At 37.9% G+C, this 18,837-nt stretch overlaps 1 protein-coding gene across 1 annotated transcript in view; it reads left to right on the top strand.

The window, feature by feature from the left end:
- Positions 1–16,957, top strand: part of Prp18 (pre-mRNA processing factor 18) — a 67,248-nt gene extending 50,291 nt beyond the window's left edge. Inside the window, exon 2 of the mRNA XM_076185246.1 lies at positions 15,596–16,957. Within this exon, the coding sequence (XP_076041361.1) occupies positions 15,599–16,645 (1,047 nt within the window). The 5' untranslated portion in view covers positions 15,596–15,598 and the 3' untranslated portion in view covers positions 16,646–16,957. The remainder of the gene's footprint in view (positions 1–15,595) is intronic.
- Positions 16,958–18,837: the final 1,880 nt, after the last annotated feature.

Raw genomic sequence — 18,837 nt, 5'->3', positions numbered from 1 at the left:
TGTTGTACTTTTTCCAGTCTGTCAATGTCTTTAATGAGATTCGGTGACCATACGGAAACAGCATATTCTAGATGTGGACGAACTAATGATTTATATAGCTTGTTAATAAGTGATGGACTTTTGAAGTCAAAAGATCGTGCAATCAGTCCTAAAATCTTGTTTGCTTTCTCAGAGGCTGAAATACACTGCTTGGATGATTTGAGGTCGTTACTGATAATTATGCCGAGATCTTTTTCACTACAGTATTCACTTTTGTTAATGAATTTCCAAATAACTTGTAATCATCCTTACTGTTATTTTTTCCTATGTGCATTACCTTACATTTACTTGTGTTAAATTTCATTAGCCACTTTTCAGACCATTGCTGTAATTTATCTAAATCTTCTTGAATATCTAATTGGTTTAAATGATCATTTGCCATTCTGCACAGTTTTGTATCATCAGCAAATTTAGAAACAGTAGATTTTAGTCCATGGTTTATATCATTTATAAATACTATGAATAGAAGTGGCCCAAGAACGGAACCCTGAGGAACTCCACTAGCAACATTTTTCCATCTAGAAGTTTTTTCATTTATAACAATTCTCTGTTTTCGATCATTCAACCAATTACTAGTCCAACTTAATAGGCTACCACTTATTCTGTGCAAAACTAATTTAGTAAGTAGTCTTTCGTGTGGGACGGTATCAAAAGCTTTTACAAAGTCTAGATATATTAAATCTATATTGTTTCTTTCGTCATAATTCGAGATAACTGTGTTGTAGAATATGAGTAAGTTAGTCACGCAAGAACGTTTCCGTCTGAAACCATGCTGGCTATCATTTATCAAACGGTTACTTTCTAAATGATGTTCAATAGCATCTCTGATGATAGTTTCCATTATTTTTCCTACGATTGAAGTCAAACTTATAGGCCTATAGTTATTAGGTTTCTTTTTGTCTCCTTTATTGAACATGGGAGTAATGTTAGCTAGCTTCCATTCTCTTGGGACATCTCCGGATATGATGGATTTCTTGAAAATAATTTCTAATGAAACAACTTTGAGTTTCTCTATACACCTTTTAATTTTTTCTTTTGTTATATTTACCGTAGTGAGTAAGTTTACCCTAGACTTTACACAGGTTTCAGTTTGGAGTTCACTTTGAGGTGTTTCGTTTACGAATACCGAGCTAAAATAATTGTTTAAAATATTGCACATCCCTTCATTTGAATATTCAAGTTGACCATCATTAGATAATAGTGGACCAATGTGATTCCTAACAACCTTTTTATCTGTAATGTAACTATAGAATTCTTTGGGATTCTCTTTGGATTTATTCATTTCGTATTGTCGCTTTTTTTTTTTTATTGTCTTTTTTAAATCTCTCTGTATTGATACATAACTTTCATAGTCATTAGATGCACCCGAGCACTTATATTTCTTATAAGCCTGTCTCTTTTTAGCAATACTTTTTTCAATTTCTTTGGGCGAGCCTGATTTGGGGGACGTCTGTCCTTAACCACTTACATATGGTGATGCCTACGTAGGCGGCATGAGGAGCAAGTGGGTACTCGATGATGCCGACGTTGCCATCTTGATTATATTTATTGTAGTCGTACCTATGTAATTTCCATTCTCTCTAAACTGGCTTCATCAATTTTCTATGGTTATCAAAATACACGGGTGAAAGAGAACGAATGATTGAGCACTGACTTTATTTTTTATAATGCGATTATTATGATGCAACATCGGACGTCGGGCAAATGCTGCCAGACGTGCGAAGTGCCCCGGAGTGAAGAGGTTAAAAGGAATGCAAGTATGAATCATCTTAGCGTATTTTGAAATATTTCCCACATCTGATCTACGGTTTTTCGCTTAATTTTGCCTCCCAATCTGTAAGCTGAAGCTCCTGACGTAGTCCTATGAACTGAGCTTTACTGAAATCGGGTATTTTAGAAACAAATCAGTTACCATGCTTTCGTGGCTAGGGATCAATGGATAGAGTAAGTTTCCATATCTTGTGGGCTCTTTTACATGCTGAACTAAGTAATTGTCACCAAGAAAATCAATCAAGCAACTACCTATATGGCCATGTTCAAGGGTCATCCAATCAATGTCAGTAAAATTGAAATCACCCATTATTGATGAATCCCAGTTGCAGAAACTAGACAGTTCTTGCAACCCACAAACTATCATATTCATCCTGTTTCACTTTCTCTAAAACACAGGCATGGACATTGTGTTTCATGTACAACAACACCCCCACCTTTCTTGTGGTTTCTATCCTGATGAAAGTGTTTAAATCCCGCAATATTAAATTCAGCTTTGAACTGTCATCCCCATTCATAAAGTTGTCTAATCGTTTCTTAAACAACTGATAGTTTCAGCGCTTACTACATGATTACTAAGTTTATTCCGTTTGTCGACCACCCTATTAGTAAACCAATTCTTGCCTATTTCCGTTTTAAATCTAAATTTGTCAGTTTATAACTATTACTGCGAGTCCTACCCTGTTGTTTAGATATGATGACCTTGTTTGCATCACCCTCGTTAAAGCCTTTGATCCACTTGAACACCTCTATTAGATCACCCTGCACTCTGTGTCTTTCCAGAGAGTGTAAGTTAAGGTGCCTAAGCCTCTCTTTGTAAGGCAAATTTCTGAGTCCATGTATCATTTTTGGTCATTCTTCTCTGTACTGATTCTAGTGAATTGATGTCCATTCTGTAGGACGGAGACCAAAACTGTATCACATAGTCAAGGATGGGTCTAACTATCGCTAGATAGAGTTTGATAATTACCTCTGCACTTCTATTTGTTACTGTCCTAGCAATGAAACCTAATGCTCTGTTAGCTTTATTCCTGGCGCTAATGCACTGTTTCCTGGTTTTAAGGTCCGGACTCACCAGAACTCCCAAGTCTCTCTCGCACTCAGTTTTCTCTAAAAGCGTGTTATCTAAGCTGTATCCAATTTTGGGGTTGTGTAGCCCTACGTTTAACACACTACACTTAGAGATAATGAAGTTCATTTGGCATTTCACCAACCATGTGAACAATTTGTTAAGATCATCCTGCAGAATCTCTGCACATCTCCTGACTTAATTAGGTATCCTATTTTAGTGTCATCGGCAAACTTACTAACATCACTATTTATTCGATCGTCTAAGTTGTTTATGTACATAATGGCAAGGGACCCAAAACTGAGCCCTGTGGGACTCCACTTGTAACATTACCCCACCTAGATTTTATTCCATTTATGGTGACCCACTGTTTTCTGTTACTAACCCAAGCTCTAATCCATTCTAACACTTTTCCTCGTATGCCATGGACTTTGATTTTATTTAGTAGCCTATGGTGTGGCACCTTATTGAACACTTTGCTAAAGTCAAGGTAAATAATATCGTAATTATCATTGTTATCTGACGTCTTATATACTTTAGTGTAAAAGGATAGAAGATTAGTCACACATGACTTACCCTTGGAGAAACCATGCTATGAATCACAAATTAAATTATGCCTTTCGATGTGTTCTCTGAGTCTATTTACTATTACTGATTCAAGCATTTTTCCTATAACCAATGTCAAACTGATTGGCCTGTAGCTGCATATAGACGCGCTATCTCCCTTCTTAAAAACAGGAACAACGTTTGCTTGCCTCCAAGCAGTAGGCACAAAACCAGTGTCTACTGATTTATTAAATATTTCAGTTAACCACTTCCATACGGTGACGCCTACGTAGGCGGCATGAGGAGCAAGTGGGCACGCGATGATGCCGACGTCGGCATCTTGATTATATTTATTGTAGTCGTACCTATGTAAGCTCCATTCTTTCTAAACTGGCTTCATCATATTTTCTATGGTTATCAAAATTCATGGGTGAAAGAGAACGAACGATTGAGCATTGACTTTATTTTTTATAATGCAATTATTATGATGCAACATTACACGTCGGGCAGCTAATGCTGCCAGATGTGCGATGTGCCCCGGAGTGAAGAGGTTAACTTGTCGCAAATTTCAAATTTACACTCCTTTAGCATTCTCAGAAAATTTTTGTCTGGACCCAGGGATTTGTAGCTTTAAGTCTTTCAATCTGCTTGACTACTTCTACTTTACTAATGCTGATATTAGATAAACTACTTTCTTCATCCCCTCTGAAAATCTGATCGCAGTCAGGTACTTTATCGAACCTCTCATTAGTAAACACTGATAGAAAATAATTGTTAAACTCCTCACTCATTTTTTCCTCCGATACTATCATGACATTTTCATCGTTTTTAATTGGTCCTATTGTTTATTTTTTGTTCTATTGAGATGAAAGAAACCCTTTGGGTTGGATCTTGCTTGACTAGCAACCTTAATTTCATAATTACGTTTTGCTGTACGTGTATTCTTTTTAACCAGCTTTGCCATTTCGTTATATCTTGATTTAAGGTGTTTCCCCGTTTTTTATTTTTACGTAAAGTCCTCTTTTCATTCTGATCTCATGTTTCAATCTGTCTGTCATCCATTTGGGAGTATTACTATTTTTCCGTATTGACTTCAGGGGGATAAATGTATTTTGTGCATTAATAATCAAATCAGATTGCTATACATTTCATCCAAATCACTGACCTGTCTGTTGAGCCCTCGCCCCCAAATGACCTGACCCAAGGTATGCATGTTACCCTCCGTGACCCGACCTCTAGTCATGACCTCACCCCCGGTCACACACTGAGACTTGACAATGTCCGAAACGTCCGCATGACATTTCATATTCAATTTCAAGTAGGTCTTTATATTGTCAAAGTTTGCTCTCCTGAAGTCTGGTCCTTGGATGTTTTTCGTACTTTTTAATTCTTCCCAAATAATATTAAATCTTATTTCTTGATGATCGCTAGAGCCTAGACTATCTCCCACTTTTACGTTACTCATTAGGTGCTCATTATTAGTTAAAACTAAGTCCAGAGTATTTACTCCTCTCGTAGGATTGGTAATCACTTGTTTTAGGAAATTATCCTGCACCACATCTAGGAATTTCTTTGTTTCCTGATCTATTAAAGTTTCCCAGTCAATGTTTCTATAATTAAAATCTCCCATGATCACAACGTTTTTGTACTGGGACGCTCTGTGAATTTCATGAATCAGGGGATCAGTCTGCTCAATGCTGAGGTTAGGAGGTCTGTACAAGACGCCATTAATAACTTTCTTATTCTTGCCTGTAATCTCTACCTAAATGGATTCCATACAGTCCTCTTTCTTAATCGAATTGTTGATAATACAGTTTATTGTATTTTTAACAAAAAGTGCTACACCTCCCCACTCCTACCAACCCTATCCTTGCAAAAAAACTTGTATCCTTCTATTTCGATTTCCGGAAGGAAATGTTTATCAGCCATGTTGATCCAGGACTCAGTAATAGCTACAATATCAAAGTTCTCTATGCATGCTTTACCTCGCAGCAAATCAGTTTTGTTAATTATGCTTCTGCTATTTGTATAGTAAACTTTAATTTTATCTTCCCTCCACCTGCTTTGGTGATTCTTTTCACAGTCCCTCTCTAAGTTGTTTCTATTGCCTAAACTATATTCCGATACTTCCCCCCCAACTCCCATGTAATCTACATGAAAAAACCCTGTAGGATGCCTACTTCTCGCTCAAGGGTTCAGCAAGAAGCCAAAATCCTCTGGGCAACAAGTGCACCCCGTCCCTTGTATATACAGTAGATGGTTTCTACCGTAAAAGCGGTCCCAATTGTCGACAAATGCCCATCCATTGGCCTTACAATGTTTTGCCAGCCTGCAATTCATTGCAATAGCCCTGGAATGCCACATGCCTCCAACTCTATGCCTCGGAAGGATTCAACATACAACAGGAACCCCTCCCCTATTTCTGATCTTGTCTAGTGCATCCTGGAACCGTGCAAACAATTCCTCACTCCCTAACTTACCTATATCATTGCCCCCGGCACTTAAGCAAACTACAGGGTCCTTACCTTCCCCTACTAAACACTCTTCAATCCTATCTCTAACATCTCCTATCCCCGCACCAGGGAAACACACCTGGGTCCTATGTTTCCTATCTTTATCGCAGAAAGCCCTAAGTACCTCACTTGACTGTCTCCTACAACCAAAATTTTACCTGTGGGCAGGGATCCAGCGTCTGCCCTTCCCTTCTTCTCTTGAGTTTCATTTGCTTCTTCCTGCAGATTCGCTAGAACTTGAAACGAGTTCTTGCAAGCAAGCGGGGCTGGTGAGGATGTTTTTCCACTAATCCGCATCTTGTCTTTTGTTGTTTTCCATCCAAACTCATAGCTAGTTTTGTCTTCCGTATTTTGGGCCTTCGACCGGAGAATTTGATTCTCCTCTTTAAGGCGCTTTACAGCATCCTCCAAGGCTTCAATTCTACTAAGTAGAGATTGTACCTCATCGGTAACACAACCACTCGCCATATCACTAATTGAAGCAGCTACCTGGATGACCTGACCTGACCTGAGTGACGACTACTACTATTAATTTTCTCAGTGAAAACCCATATACATTACCAACCCTCTAAATTCTAAAACTACTATGTTCATATTTGTTCCCTGTTCCCTTGTAAGTTGAAACTCCCTTCTAGTGTAATAGAACACATCCTTTCTTTAGGCATACATAAAACAATCTCACTTGCCATTCCACACTACTCCCTTCAGACTCCATGTGACATCCAACTCATCTGGCTTACCAGTTTTTATCTATTTTAATGCTCTTTGTATCTCCTCTTTTTCTGTAGCCATCTTATTCTGCTCTCCAATCATGATAATTTTCCTGACATTTCCCACTGCCACAATCAAAACTTCTCTATCCTCTACATTCAACAACTCCCAGAAATACTCATAATCTTTGTCCTATCCATTCTTCCTTTCTTTTCTTGCTTTTCCTTGATCCTCTACTACATCTCATACTTTTTTCAGCTTCACTTTTTTTTTTCTTGTCATCACTTCTGCCCCCCCCCCCTCACTTTTTTTTTTTTTTTTTTTTTTTTTTTTCCACTGAACCTCCAATCTTAATTTCACCTCTATTTTACAATCCATTGCCCTTTCCCTTGAATATGATTACATCTAAAACTTCCATTACTCATTTTGGACACTACTACAGTACATAGTCCATTACTACTCTCCTGACTAACCTCCCAGCTACCACTATGGCTCATGTATATTTAAGCTGATATTTATTCAAAACCACTTCAGTATGATGATGCCCATGTAGGTGTCATGAGGCGTGAGTAGGTACATGAGGATGCCGGCATCAGCATCTTGATTATATATATATATATATTTATTGCAGTTGTATATGTGCTAAGGGGAGAGGGTGGGGGAATATCAGATCATTTTTTGGTGGAAGGTAAGTTGAGAGTGGAGGATAGATGGAGAAAGAGGAAAGGGACAAAAGGTAGGGAGGTGCTTAGAGTGAACTCTTTAAATGAAAAGGAAAAGGAGAAGGAGTACAAGAAGAAGCTGAAGGAGGAGTGGGAGGGAGTGAAGGATAGAGTAGAGCTAGGTGTGGAGGAGGAATGGGGATGGTTCAAGGAGGGAGTCACAAAGTGTGGAAGGATGGTGTGTGGAACAAAAAGAACAGGAGGAAATAGAAGGAATGGTAGTGAATGGTGGGATGAGGAAACAAAGAAGGTTGTAGAAGAGAAGAAGCGAGCTTTCACAGATTGGTTACAAAATAGGACGAGGGAGTCATATGAGAGGTACAAAGAAAAGAAAAGAGAAGTAAAGCAAAAGGTAAAGGAGGCAAAGAGGAGAGCAGATGTGAAGTGGGGTAAGATTATGACAGAAATTTTTTAAAGTAATAAAAAAATGTTTTGGAAAGAAATTAAGAGAGGCGAATCAAGTGAAGAAAAGGTAAAAGGTGCAGATGGAGAGATGATAATGGAAGAGAAGGCAGTAAGGGGAAGATGGACAGAATATTTTAGGGAGTTGGCCTAAATGTGAAGGAGGATAGGGAGGGAAAGATAGTTGCAGTGGGAAATGCTAAGAAAATGAGTGATGAGTGAGGAAAATGGAGGAGAAATAAGGAAGCAGTTGTTAAGATGAAAGCAGGTAAGGCACCTGGTCTGGATGGATGCTATGCAGAATGTCTAAAAAAAAGGAGGTACAGTGATGGTGGACTGGCTGGTGAGGTTATTTAATGTTTGCTGGAGAGAGGGTAGAGTGCCGGAGGACTGGAGGAGTGCCTGTATAGTTCCACTTTACAAGGGAAAAGGGGACAAGTGTGAATGTAGTAGTTTCAGAGGGATTAGCTTGTTAAGTGTAGTTGGGAAGACTTATGGGAGGATCTTGATTGAGAGGATTAGGAGAGGAACAGAGGGAGTAATTAGTGAGGAACAGTGTGGATTTAGGACGGGTAGAGGTTGTGTAGATCAGATCTTTGTGGTAAGACAAATATGTGAGAAAGCTATAGGAAAGGGGAAGGATGTTTTTTGGGCTTTTATGGATCTGGAAAATGCTTACGATAGGGTAGACAGAAAGGCACTGTGGGAGGTTATGCAGATATATGGGATAGAAGGAAAGCTTCTAGGAGCTGTCAAGAGTTTTTATGAGAGTAGTAGAGCTTGTGTCAGGATTAGAAATGGAGAGAGTGAGTGGTTCGAGGTAAAGGTTGGACTTCGTCAAGGATGTGTTATGTCGCCCTGGCTGTTCAACTTATACCTGTACATGGATGGGGTAGTGCGAGAGGCAAATGCAAGGGTAGCGGGTCAGGGATTGGAGATGGTTAAAGAAAATGGAGAAAAGTGGGAGGTGAGCCAGCTGTTGTTTGCTGACGACACTGCGCTTGTGGCAGGATCGGAGGAGGGACTGAGGAAGTTGGTGACAGAGTTTGGGAGAGTATGTGATAGAAGAAAGCTAAAGATAAATGTGGGTAAAAGTAAGGTGATGAGATGTACAAGGGGTGAAAGTGGCAGTAGACTGGAAGTGAGCATTAAGGGAGAGTGACTGGAGGAAGTGGATAGTTTTAGATACTTGGGTGTAAATGTGGCAGGAAAAGGTGGAGTGAAAGTGGAGGTAGAATGTAGATTGAGAGAAGCGAGTAAATGCCTTGGTGGATTGAAGAGTGTAATAAGGAATAGACATTTGGGAATGGATGCTAAGAGGAGACTGTATGAAGGAGTGATTGTGCCAACAGCACTGTATGGGGCAGAAACATGGAACATAAGAGAGGAAGAGAGAAGGAGTTTGAATGTGTTTGAGATGAGGTGTCTGAGAAGTATGATGGGGGTTACTAGGCTAGATAGAGTGAGAAATGAGGAGGTGAGGAAAGAACGGGGGTGGAAAGGGAGTTGGGAGATAGGGTTGATGAAAGAGTATTAGGATGGTTTGGACACATGGAAAGAATGAGTGAAGAAAGACTAGTAAAAGAGGTGTAGAAGGCAGATGTGGAGGGAGTGAACATGAGGGGACATCCCAGGATGAGGTGGATGGATGGGGTGAAGGGGGCTTTGGGGAAGAGGGGAATGTCTGTTGAGGAAGGACGGGAGAGGACAGAAGACAGGGGTGAATGGAGAATGGTTGTATATGGATGATGTTGTGATGCATGAGGTGGAATGGATGGGGGGCGAGGTAGTATGTGTGAGCAAAATTTGACGCAGCCCGAAGGGATTTCTCCCCGTCTTCTTCTTTTATGCATGGGGGGACGGAGAGGGGGGGTCGCAGATTTAATGAAGCGGCCTTGCTGTGGATTATGCTGTGTCTTGCGACACTGCTTCTGACCCAGGGCAGTGGACAAGGTGCAGGGATGACCCGTCATCCAGGAGGTGCTGAGATAAGAGGGAGGGTGGAGGGGTGTGGAGTGTATTCAGGGATGGAATGGGTGGAAATGATTTTATGCCTTTTCCTTTTTGGCTACCTCCCTTGTAAGGGGGAAAAAGCCTTGGTATATGTATGTAGTTGTATATGAGTTACCCCCGGATTCTGTGAACTAGTTTGATCATGTTTTCTGTGTTTATTATTACTCAGAGTAAAAGAGAAAAGTAATACAGCAATGACTATATTTTATATTGTGTGTAGTGTGATGAATCATACGTTTAGCAGCTGATGCTGGCTGTGCATGAGAATTTGAGTCGCACTGAAGTGGTTAAACACTGTGTTATCATCATCTCTCTTTTATTATACACTTTAAATATCTCTTCATTATACAGTATTTCCTTCTTGTCACCCCATGCCTCCCTTGAACCCCATCTGTTGGTTTGCTTTACTCAATCATTAAAATCCCCTAATACCAGTACATTTATATTTCCTCCAAAACTATGTTCACATTCATTTAAATAAATCTAAAATGTTCGCCTTCTCTATTTGCACTCTTATAACCCCATATCTCTCATCGTAGTTTCAACTTTGCCCTCTAGCTTTGGTGGTACTTTCTGCTCCACCACTATATCACTCCTTTCCTTATTTTCCACTTCTGACACTCAATTTCATGTGATTACACATCTATCTTCTCACATTAAAAGAATGTATAGATGAACTAACAGACAAAATAAATAAGATAATTGATTACTCACTCAAAGAAGGAAAGTTACCACAAGATTGAAAAAACACAAATATTGTACCAATATATAAAGGAGGGGACAAGGAAAATCCAACTAACTATAGACCAGTCTCCCTTACAAGCACAATAGCAAAAATATGTGAAAAAGTTATCAAAAGTAGATGGATTAAACATCTGGAAGAAAATAATATACTGAATCCAAAACAATTTGGATTTAGACAAGGAAGATCATGTGCCACTAACTTGATTTGCTTTTACTTGAGGCTAATAGAAATAATGCAAGAAAGGGATGGATGGGTGGATTGTGCTTTCCTAGATCTACAAAAAGCATTTGATAAAGTACCACACAAAAAGCTACTAAGAAAAATTGAAACAATAGGTGGTGTACAAGGAAAGTTATTGAATTTGATGGAAGATGTCTTGAATGGGAGAAAAATGAGGGTACTTGGAGACAAAAACTCGACTTGGGAAGAAATGATAAGTGGAGTCTGCCAAGGTTCTGTATTGGCTCCAATAATGTTTGCCATATATATAAATGACATGGATGAAGGTGTGGAATGTTATATGAACTTCTTTGCAGCTGATACAAAACTACTAAAGAAAGTAAGTACAGAGGAAGACTGAATCACTACAGAAAGACGTGGATAAAGTCTGGAAATGGAGTCAAAATTGGGAAGTGAACTTCAACATCAAGAAATATAGTATAATGGAGTTTGAAAAAAGTAGAAATAGAATATCAGGGCAATTTAAAATTGGTACAAAGAAAGTACAAAAGGTTGCTTTGAAAGGGACCTAGGAGTAATTATCAGCAAAGACATATCACCAGACAAGCATATCAACAAAACAGTTGGAGAAACCTTCAATTTACTAAGATCAGTGAAAATGGCCTTTGACTACTTGGATGAGGAAATAGTAAAGAAAATATTAGTTACACTGATAAGACCAAGATTGGAATATGCTGCAATACTATGGACACCCAATACTAAAAAGAATATAAAGAAATTAGAATACAAACAGCAATGACAAAAGTTGGCACCAACTCTTTCTAAATTAACATATAAAGATTGTCCAAATTGGAACTACCAACCCTGGAACAAAGAGAAAGAGGAGATCTACTGGCCATTTACAGAATTATGAAAGGGATGGAGGTCCTCGACAGAGATGATTGATTAAAGTGGGATAAGAGAAAAACAAGAGGACATGAAAAGAAACTAAAAAAGAATAGTTATAGAAGAGATCTGAAAAAGAATAGTTTCCCACATAGAGTGGTGGATATTTGGAAAAAATTGGATGAAGCAACAGTGTGTGCAAAAACTATACAAGAATTTAAGAACAAACTAGATGCTGAAAGATGCAAAGATAGGTCACAATGAGCATAGTTCTCTTCCTGTATAATACAACTGGGTAAAATACAGACATACTACCCATTTCTTCCTCTTTGCCCTCATTACTCATCAGGAATTAATTAATTAAATTTACCTGGCCTTAGAAAAAAGACATAATGGGAATAATGGAAACTAAATTAAAGTATACTTTACCTCCCCACACTGTGGGACAAGGGGACAAAGACACTGCTGGACAAAGAATAGAAAGGATAAACAGGGTGGTGGAGTTTTAATTTTGACCAATAAAGATTTAAATGTAACAAAAACAACTGAAGGAAAAAATGTAGAATCAATTATGATACAAGTTGAAAGCAAACATATGAAGAGTAGAAAATTTGTAGTGGTGTATGTGCCCCCCAAAACACAATCCTGGACAGAAAGTGATCATTCCAAATTATTAGAAGACACAAAATATGAATTAACTAATATACTGAAGGACAAGAAATACAGTAATTATGGGTGACTTTAATTCAAAAGAAATATGTTGGGAAGAAATGACAGTGAATGGGGGAGAGGAACTCTGGGGCAATGTCCTGCTTGACTTGACCATTGAATACACAATGACCCAGTGGATAAGAGAAAATACTAGATATAGAGGTAGTGAAGAACCCTAAAAATTAGACTTAATACTTACGACAGAGCCTGAGATTGTCCATAAAATTGATTACAAAACTCCGATAGGTAAGAGTGACCATGTACTATTAGAATTGGAATTGAAAGAACAAATGGATTAAAGCTAAAATGATAAACATAGAATAGGAAGACTAATGTACAACAACAAAAATTTTGAGAAACTCAAAATATTCTTTCGTAATGCAAACTGGGAAAAATTCCTAGACGAAGAAATAGGGATGGAAGAAAAATTGAACATACTAAAAGAAATTTATAAAGAGTGAATAAATATGTACCACAAAAAAAAATGGAAAGAACATACATAAAAAGCTGGTACAACAAAAGTTGTAGTGAAGCTAAGGATAATAGAGATAAAGCTTGGAAGAAATGGAAAAGAGACAAGAAAACAAGCAAATGGCAAAAGTATATAAAACTTAGAAATGAGTATGTAAAAATACGCAGAGATGAAAAGAGAAACTATGAAAAAAAGATAATAGATAAATGCAAGGAAGAAACCAAACTATTTTACAGGTATGTAAATGGAAAACTGAATAACAAACAAGAATTAGAAAAAGTGCGCCAAAGTAAAAATGTATACACAGAAGAACTGGAAATGGCTGAAATTATGAACAACCGTTTCCAATCAGTATTCACAATAGAAAACGCACCTAACTGTGAGGAAATAGTGAGAGTTATCCCCCTCAATGAAAGAAATAATGGTAACACAAAAGGAAATCGGCAACCAAATTAAAACCCTTGATGTTAGAAAATCACATGGTCTGGACGGAATTGCAAATTGGATACTGAAAGAATGCATGGAAGAATTAACAGACAAAATATACAATATAATTAAATTCTCACTTAAAGAAGGAAAAGTACCACAGGACTGGAAGAAGGCAAACATTGTACCAATATATAAGGGAGGAAACAAAGAAGACCCATCTAACTACAGACTGGTCTCACTAACAAGCACAGTAGCAAAAATTTGTGAAAAAGTTGTCAAAAATAGATGGGTTAAGCATTTGGAAGAAAAAACTATACTGAATCCAAACCAATTTGGATTCAGACAAGGAAGATCATGTACAACAAACTTGATTTGCTTCTATTCAAGACTAATAGACATAATACAAGAGAGAGATGGTGTGGGTAGACTGTGCCTTTCTTGACCTACAAAAGGCATTTGATAAGGTACCACATAAAAAACTAATAAAGAAGATTGAGTCAATAGGTGGCATCAGAGGAAAATTATTGGAATGGATGAAAGACTTCCTGATTGGGAGGAAAATGAGAGTAGTATTTAGAGATAGATTCTCAAACTGGAAAGAAGTGATAAGCGGTGTCCCATAGGGATCAGTACTGGCCCCGATCATGTTTGCCATATACATTAATGATATGGATGAAGGTGTAGAGTGTTATATGAATTTCTTTGCAGATGATGCAAAGGTACTAAAGATGATAAAAACGGAGGAAGACTGCAACTCATTGCAACAAGATTTGGACAAGATCTGGAATTAGACTCAAAAGTGTGAAGTAAAATTCAATATAAAGAAATGTAGTATAATGGAATTTGGAAAAAGTAAAAACAGAATATTGAAAGATTACAAAATTGGTGAAGAAGAGGTGAAAAAAGTAAACTCAGAGAAAGATCTTGGAGTGATGAGCAAGGACATGACACCGGATAAGCATATTGATAAAATATTCGGAGAAACCTACAATTTATTGAGGTCAATTAAAGTGGCATTTGCTTATTTGGACGAGGAAATGATAAAAAAAATTCTAACTACACTAATAAGACCAAAACTTGAGTACGCAGCAACACTATGGACACCCAATACCAAAAAGAATATAATTTTTTTTAGAAAGAATGCAAAGAGCAACAACAAAACTAACACCAACTCTTTCCAAACTGACATATGAGCAAAGACTGTCCAAACTAGAATTACCAACTTTGGAACAAAGAAAGGAAAGAGGAGACTTGCTAGCCATAGAATAATGAAAGGAATGGAAGTCTTAGATAAGAATGACTTGTTAATATGGGATAATGGTAAAACAAGAGGACACGAAAAGAAACTAAAAAAGGAAAGTTACAGAAGAGATCTGAAAAGGAACAGCTTCCCGCACAGAGTGATAGATAGTTGGAACAAATTAGACAACGAAACAGTGTGTGCAAACACTATTCAAGATTTTAAGAAAAAACTTGATGCTGAGAGATGCAAAGACAGGTCACCATGAGCATAGCTCTCTTCCCATATAATACAGCTAGGTAAATTAATTGGGTTCTGGTTGGAATCCTTCCAGGCACTCTTATTCCTTGACTTTTTTTTTTAGGAGAAAGATACAGAGTGGAAGACCCCTATTCCCCTTGCTCCCTCCCTCCTCTACAAGATCCATGGGAATATGGTTGCAGCATTCTGCTTCTTCCCCAACTTCTCCCCACTCTTACCATATGAGAATCATAGAAGGAAGAAGTAGGATTACAAAAGTGGTAAAGAATAGCTTCAAGGGGATAGCATAAAGGAGGGACAACAGTAGTATAGAGATTTTACTCTAACATAAATGAATAATGTGTGGCTCTTGTCTGTACAGATGTCTCAAAACTGTCCCTAAAATACTGATTGTATGTCATCATGCAGTAAGTATCCTAGTACTGGTAACTTTCTCAGTACAGTACAAAAATTAATTAGGCAAGATGTATAATGCACTAGAGTTAAGTAAAGGTAGGTTTACTCTTTTGACTTTGGGATAGGTTCCACTTAATCAAACAAACACTTTGTGGTAGAGAAGATTGATATATGTTGTGAAATAGTATTGAAGTTAAGTGGGATAACTAGACTATTGATTGTAGGAATGGTTTCTCTCAGCTTTAATGAATATTTGAGTTGTAGAATCCAACAGAAAGACTAAATCTAAGTGACTTTACCATTTACTTGTAGTGTGGCAGGGATTATCTGAGTAAGATCATCTCATGGCAGCCAGAATGAATATTCAACTCATAAAACATCAGTTTCATGATGTGTTCCATGATCACCAGAGAATCTCATATTTACTGTATTAGCATTTTTTAATCAACCATTACAATACTATAGTATATAATTTTTTCTTTTCTTTGCAGACCATGTTCAATCTCTTGAAAGAGGAGCTTGCTGCACAGAAGCGCAAGTTAACAGATAGCAATCTAATAGATGGAGAAAAAAAATACTTCAAGCGTGGGGACCTTGTGGCTCAGCAAAAGGAAGAATTCTGGCAAAGGCTTGGCTTCAGCAGAAGTGTAGGTGGCCAGGATTATGATGGAGGAAACTTTGGGCCTGCTGGTTCAGGGAAAGGCCGGAACAAATCTCGTGAAGATGAAGATGACATGGCTGGTGTTCCTGAGCTTCCCAGATTAGAAGTCATTAGAAGACTCAGGGAGCGAGAAGAACCTATTCTTTTGTATGGAGAAAGTGAACAAGATGCCTTCAAGAGACTGCGACGACTTGAAATCTTAGAACCAGAGGTTAATCGAGGTTTGCGTAATGACTTCCAAGAGGCACTTGAACGTGTAGATCAAGCATATCTTAATGAACTACTGAAGACGGAAGGTGATGATAATTCCAAAGATGTTAAGCTCATTAGTGAAGAACTAACAATGGAAGGTGTCCAGGAAATGGCAAAAGATTTAGACTCAGGAGGTGTAGAAGTTGCTTGCAAAGTTACTCTTCAATTTGTACAGTTGATATTACAGATGTGGGGGAAAAATCTTAACAGCAGAAAAGAGGGTGATAAGATGGCTGTTAAGGGTAAGATGGATTCTGCTACTTATACCCAAACACAAGCATATCTTAAACCCCTTATTAAACGGTTAAAGAAAAAGACACTTCCAGATGATATTCTGGAATGCTTGACAGAAATTGTAGTGTTCTGTCTACAACGTGACTATGTAAAAGCCAATGATGCTTACCTTCAAATGGCTATTGGCAATGCTCCTTGGCCTATTGGTGTTACTATGGTTGGTATCCATGCACGTACAGGACGTGAAAAGATCTTCAGTAAGCATGTTGCTCATGTTCTTAATGACGAAACACAGCGTAAGTACATCCAGGGCCTCAAGCGCCTTATGACCAAATGCCAGTCCTATTTTTCAGCTGACCCTTCTAGATGTGTGGAGTACAAAGCCCTGCAGTGATTTGTCCTTTGGATTGTCCTGGAACTGCCTAATTATAGATGAAAGATATTTCCACTTTCATGCTTTATCAAGAAAATTGGGTGTAATAGGGTTAAGATATGTTGTTACCTGAAAAGTAAGAAGAAAAATAATCCACTCTAGTAAAAGTTGTTGTTGGTACTTCAATATGTTGATAACTTATTTTAGAAGAGCTAGAATTTGGAAACTTATCATTCCTGAAATTATTATTATTATTTTTTTTATCACTTTTCTCAGAATATCATTAAACAAAAGTTTTGGTACAAAGACTGAAAAAATAAATATTTGATTTATCCTGTACTTTTATTTTCCTGCCATATTTTTAATATTTTACTTAAAATAATATAAGATGTCCAGTATTCCCTTAATAATATTACCAAGACTATTACCAGAAAGGTTTTCAATTTTTTAAGTGATCATTCACATTTGGGTATACAGTATATATGTTGGCGTTGCGTGGCGGGTTGGAGCGAAAGGCATTTTGGTTTTCTTCTTTATTCTTCACCTAGCCTAGTCTAATCTCATACAACAGTTGACGGCCAGCTCCGAAGAAACCTTCGGAGAATTGCCAGGCTTTCTTAACTAAGTTATAAATGGCAAAAGGGGCATTAAAAAGGGTGTTCCCCCCCCCGTAGGAGTGCTCAATAGGAATATGGGAAAAACATGGAGAAGGGTGGCACTCTTGAAGGTTGCCAACAAGAGGGAATTCAATGTGAAGACCATTGTAGATGACCTTTGACTCTGTTCTTGTCGTGTCGACTTGAGTTTATTTAGATTGTCCTATGGGCACTCAGATATATGGGCCTAGTGGTCTGCTCTCGCTGTCCTGTGCTTGGCTGAGAGGCCTCTTTGTCTCTTCATGTTGGAGCAAAAGAAATCGTCTGCCGCCACACACACATACACCACACACACACACGTCAGTCGAGGTGACAGCGAAGTTTGGAACTCTGGGAGGAATGCAAGTTTCGTCAATCTCAACAAGGGAGTACCTTTGTTGTATTAGTAGGGAAGGGGAAAGCTCGTGGTGTAGTGGGAAGGTGAAGAAAAATGAGGAAGAGAGGGATTACTGAGGAAAATGGAAGGAAATGAGGAAGGGGACGAACGTACCCCGAATGTAAGAAGGGGTGCAGAACACACAGACGAGGAAGAACAAGGGAGCAGAGGTGTCAAAAGCAGAAATATAGATAATAGCAGCTCAATGGAAAGAGAAGATAACTGCTTTTATGGATTTAAGGAGGGAGGAGGTGACAACCTTCCCCGACAAGTAAATCTAGAGGAGGAACTAAAAAAAAAAAGAACAAAGCATGGGAGATTAGGTTTAACCAATCAACACTAGTTACCCAAAGAGTTGGTAAACTGGAAGAACTAAAGGAGAATCAAAACCTAACTAAAGAAATAGAATTAAAAAGACAGTTAAGTAAAAGATGAGACTGAGGAATTAAAGAGGAGTAATAAAGAGTCCATAGCAAAAGAAGCCCAGGGTTGGAGAAAAATCCAAGAGAACAACAAAATTGTATTTAGAGATGTAGTGACACATGAAAGAACAAACTAAGGACACAGTTATTAAAGTGATGAGAGAGAAAGGGAATATAGTAAGAGACTTAGCGGACAAAAAGAAATGTATAATTATATAAGGGATGGAAGAGAAGCATAATCCAAATAAGACCACAAGAGTAAAAGAGAAGGAAAAGGTAAACAAGGTATTAGAAGTAGTTCAAGAGGATGGACAAGAAATTGAAGAAATATATAGATTAGGGAAATACATAACAGATAAGACCAGACCAATTAAGCTCAAATTCAGGTCACAAACGACAGCAGATAATATCTTAGCAAAAACAGGGAAACTAGCAGTGATCAATATAAACAGGTATGGATAAAAAGAGAAATGAATAAAGAGGAAAGAGGATGAAAATACAAAAAGACTAAAAGCTAAGAAAAAAAAAACGAGAAAAGAACTAGAGTCAGAAAAAGAAATTCTATTGGAGAAATTTAGATATGGAAGTGAGGAAATGATTCATAGCAGAGAAAAACGGAAAGGAAACAGAAAACATGATGGAAGTAGCAGAAAATTAAAAGTGTTACACAAACATAGATGGCTTAACAGGCTTGAACGAACTGAATGATTACCTGAAGGAAAAAGAACCAGACATAATGGGAATTGTAGAGACAAAATT

The sequence above is a fragment of the Oratosquilla oratoria genome, chromosome 5 (genome assembly GCF_046742065.1).
Source record: "Oratosquilla oratoria isolate Oo_2021 chromosome 5, ASM4674206v1, whole genome shotgun sequence".
NCBI classification, from domain to species: Eukaryota; Metazoa; Arthropoda; class Malacostraca; order Stomatopoda; family Squillidae; genus Oratosquilla; species Oratosquilla oratoria.
The sequence above is the reverse complement of the archived record's forward strand: the minus strand, read 5'-3'. Positions and strand labels throughout refer to the sequence as shown.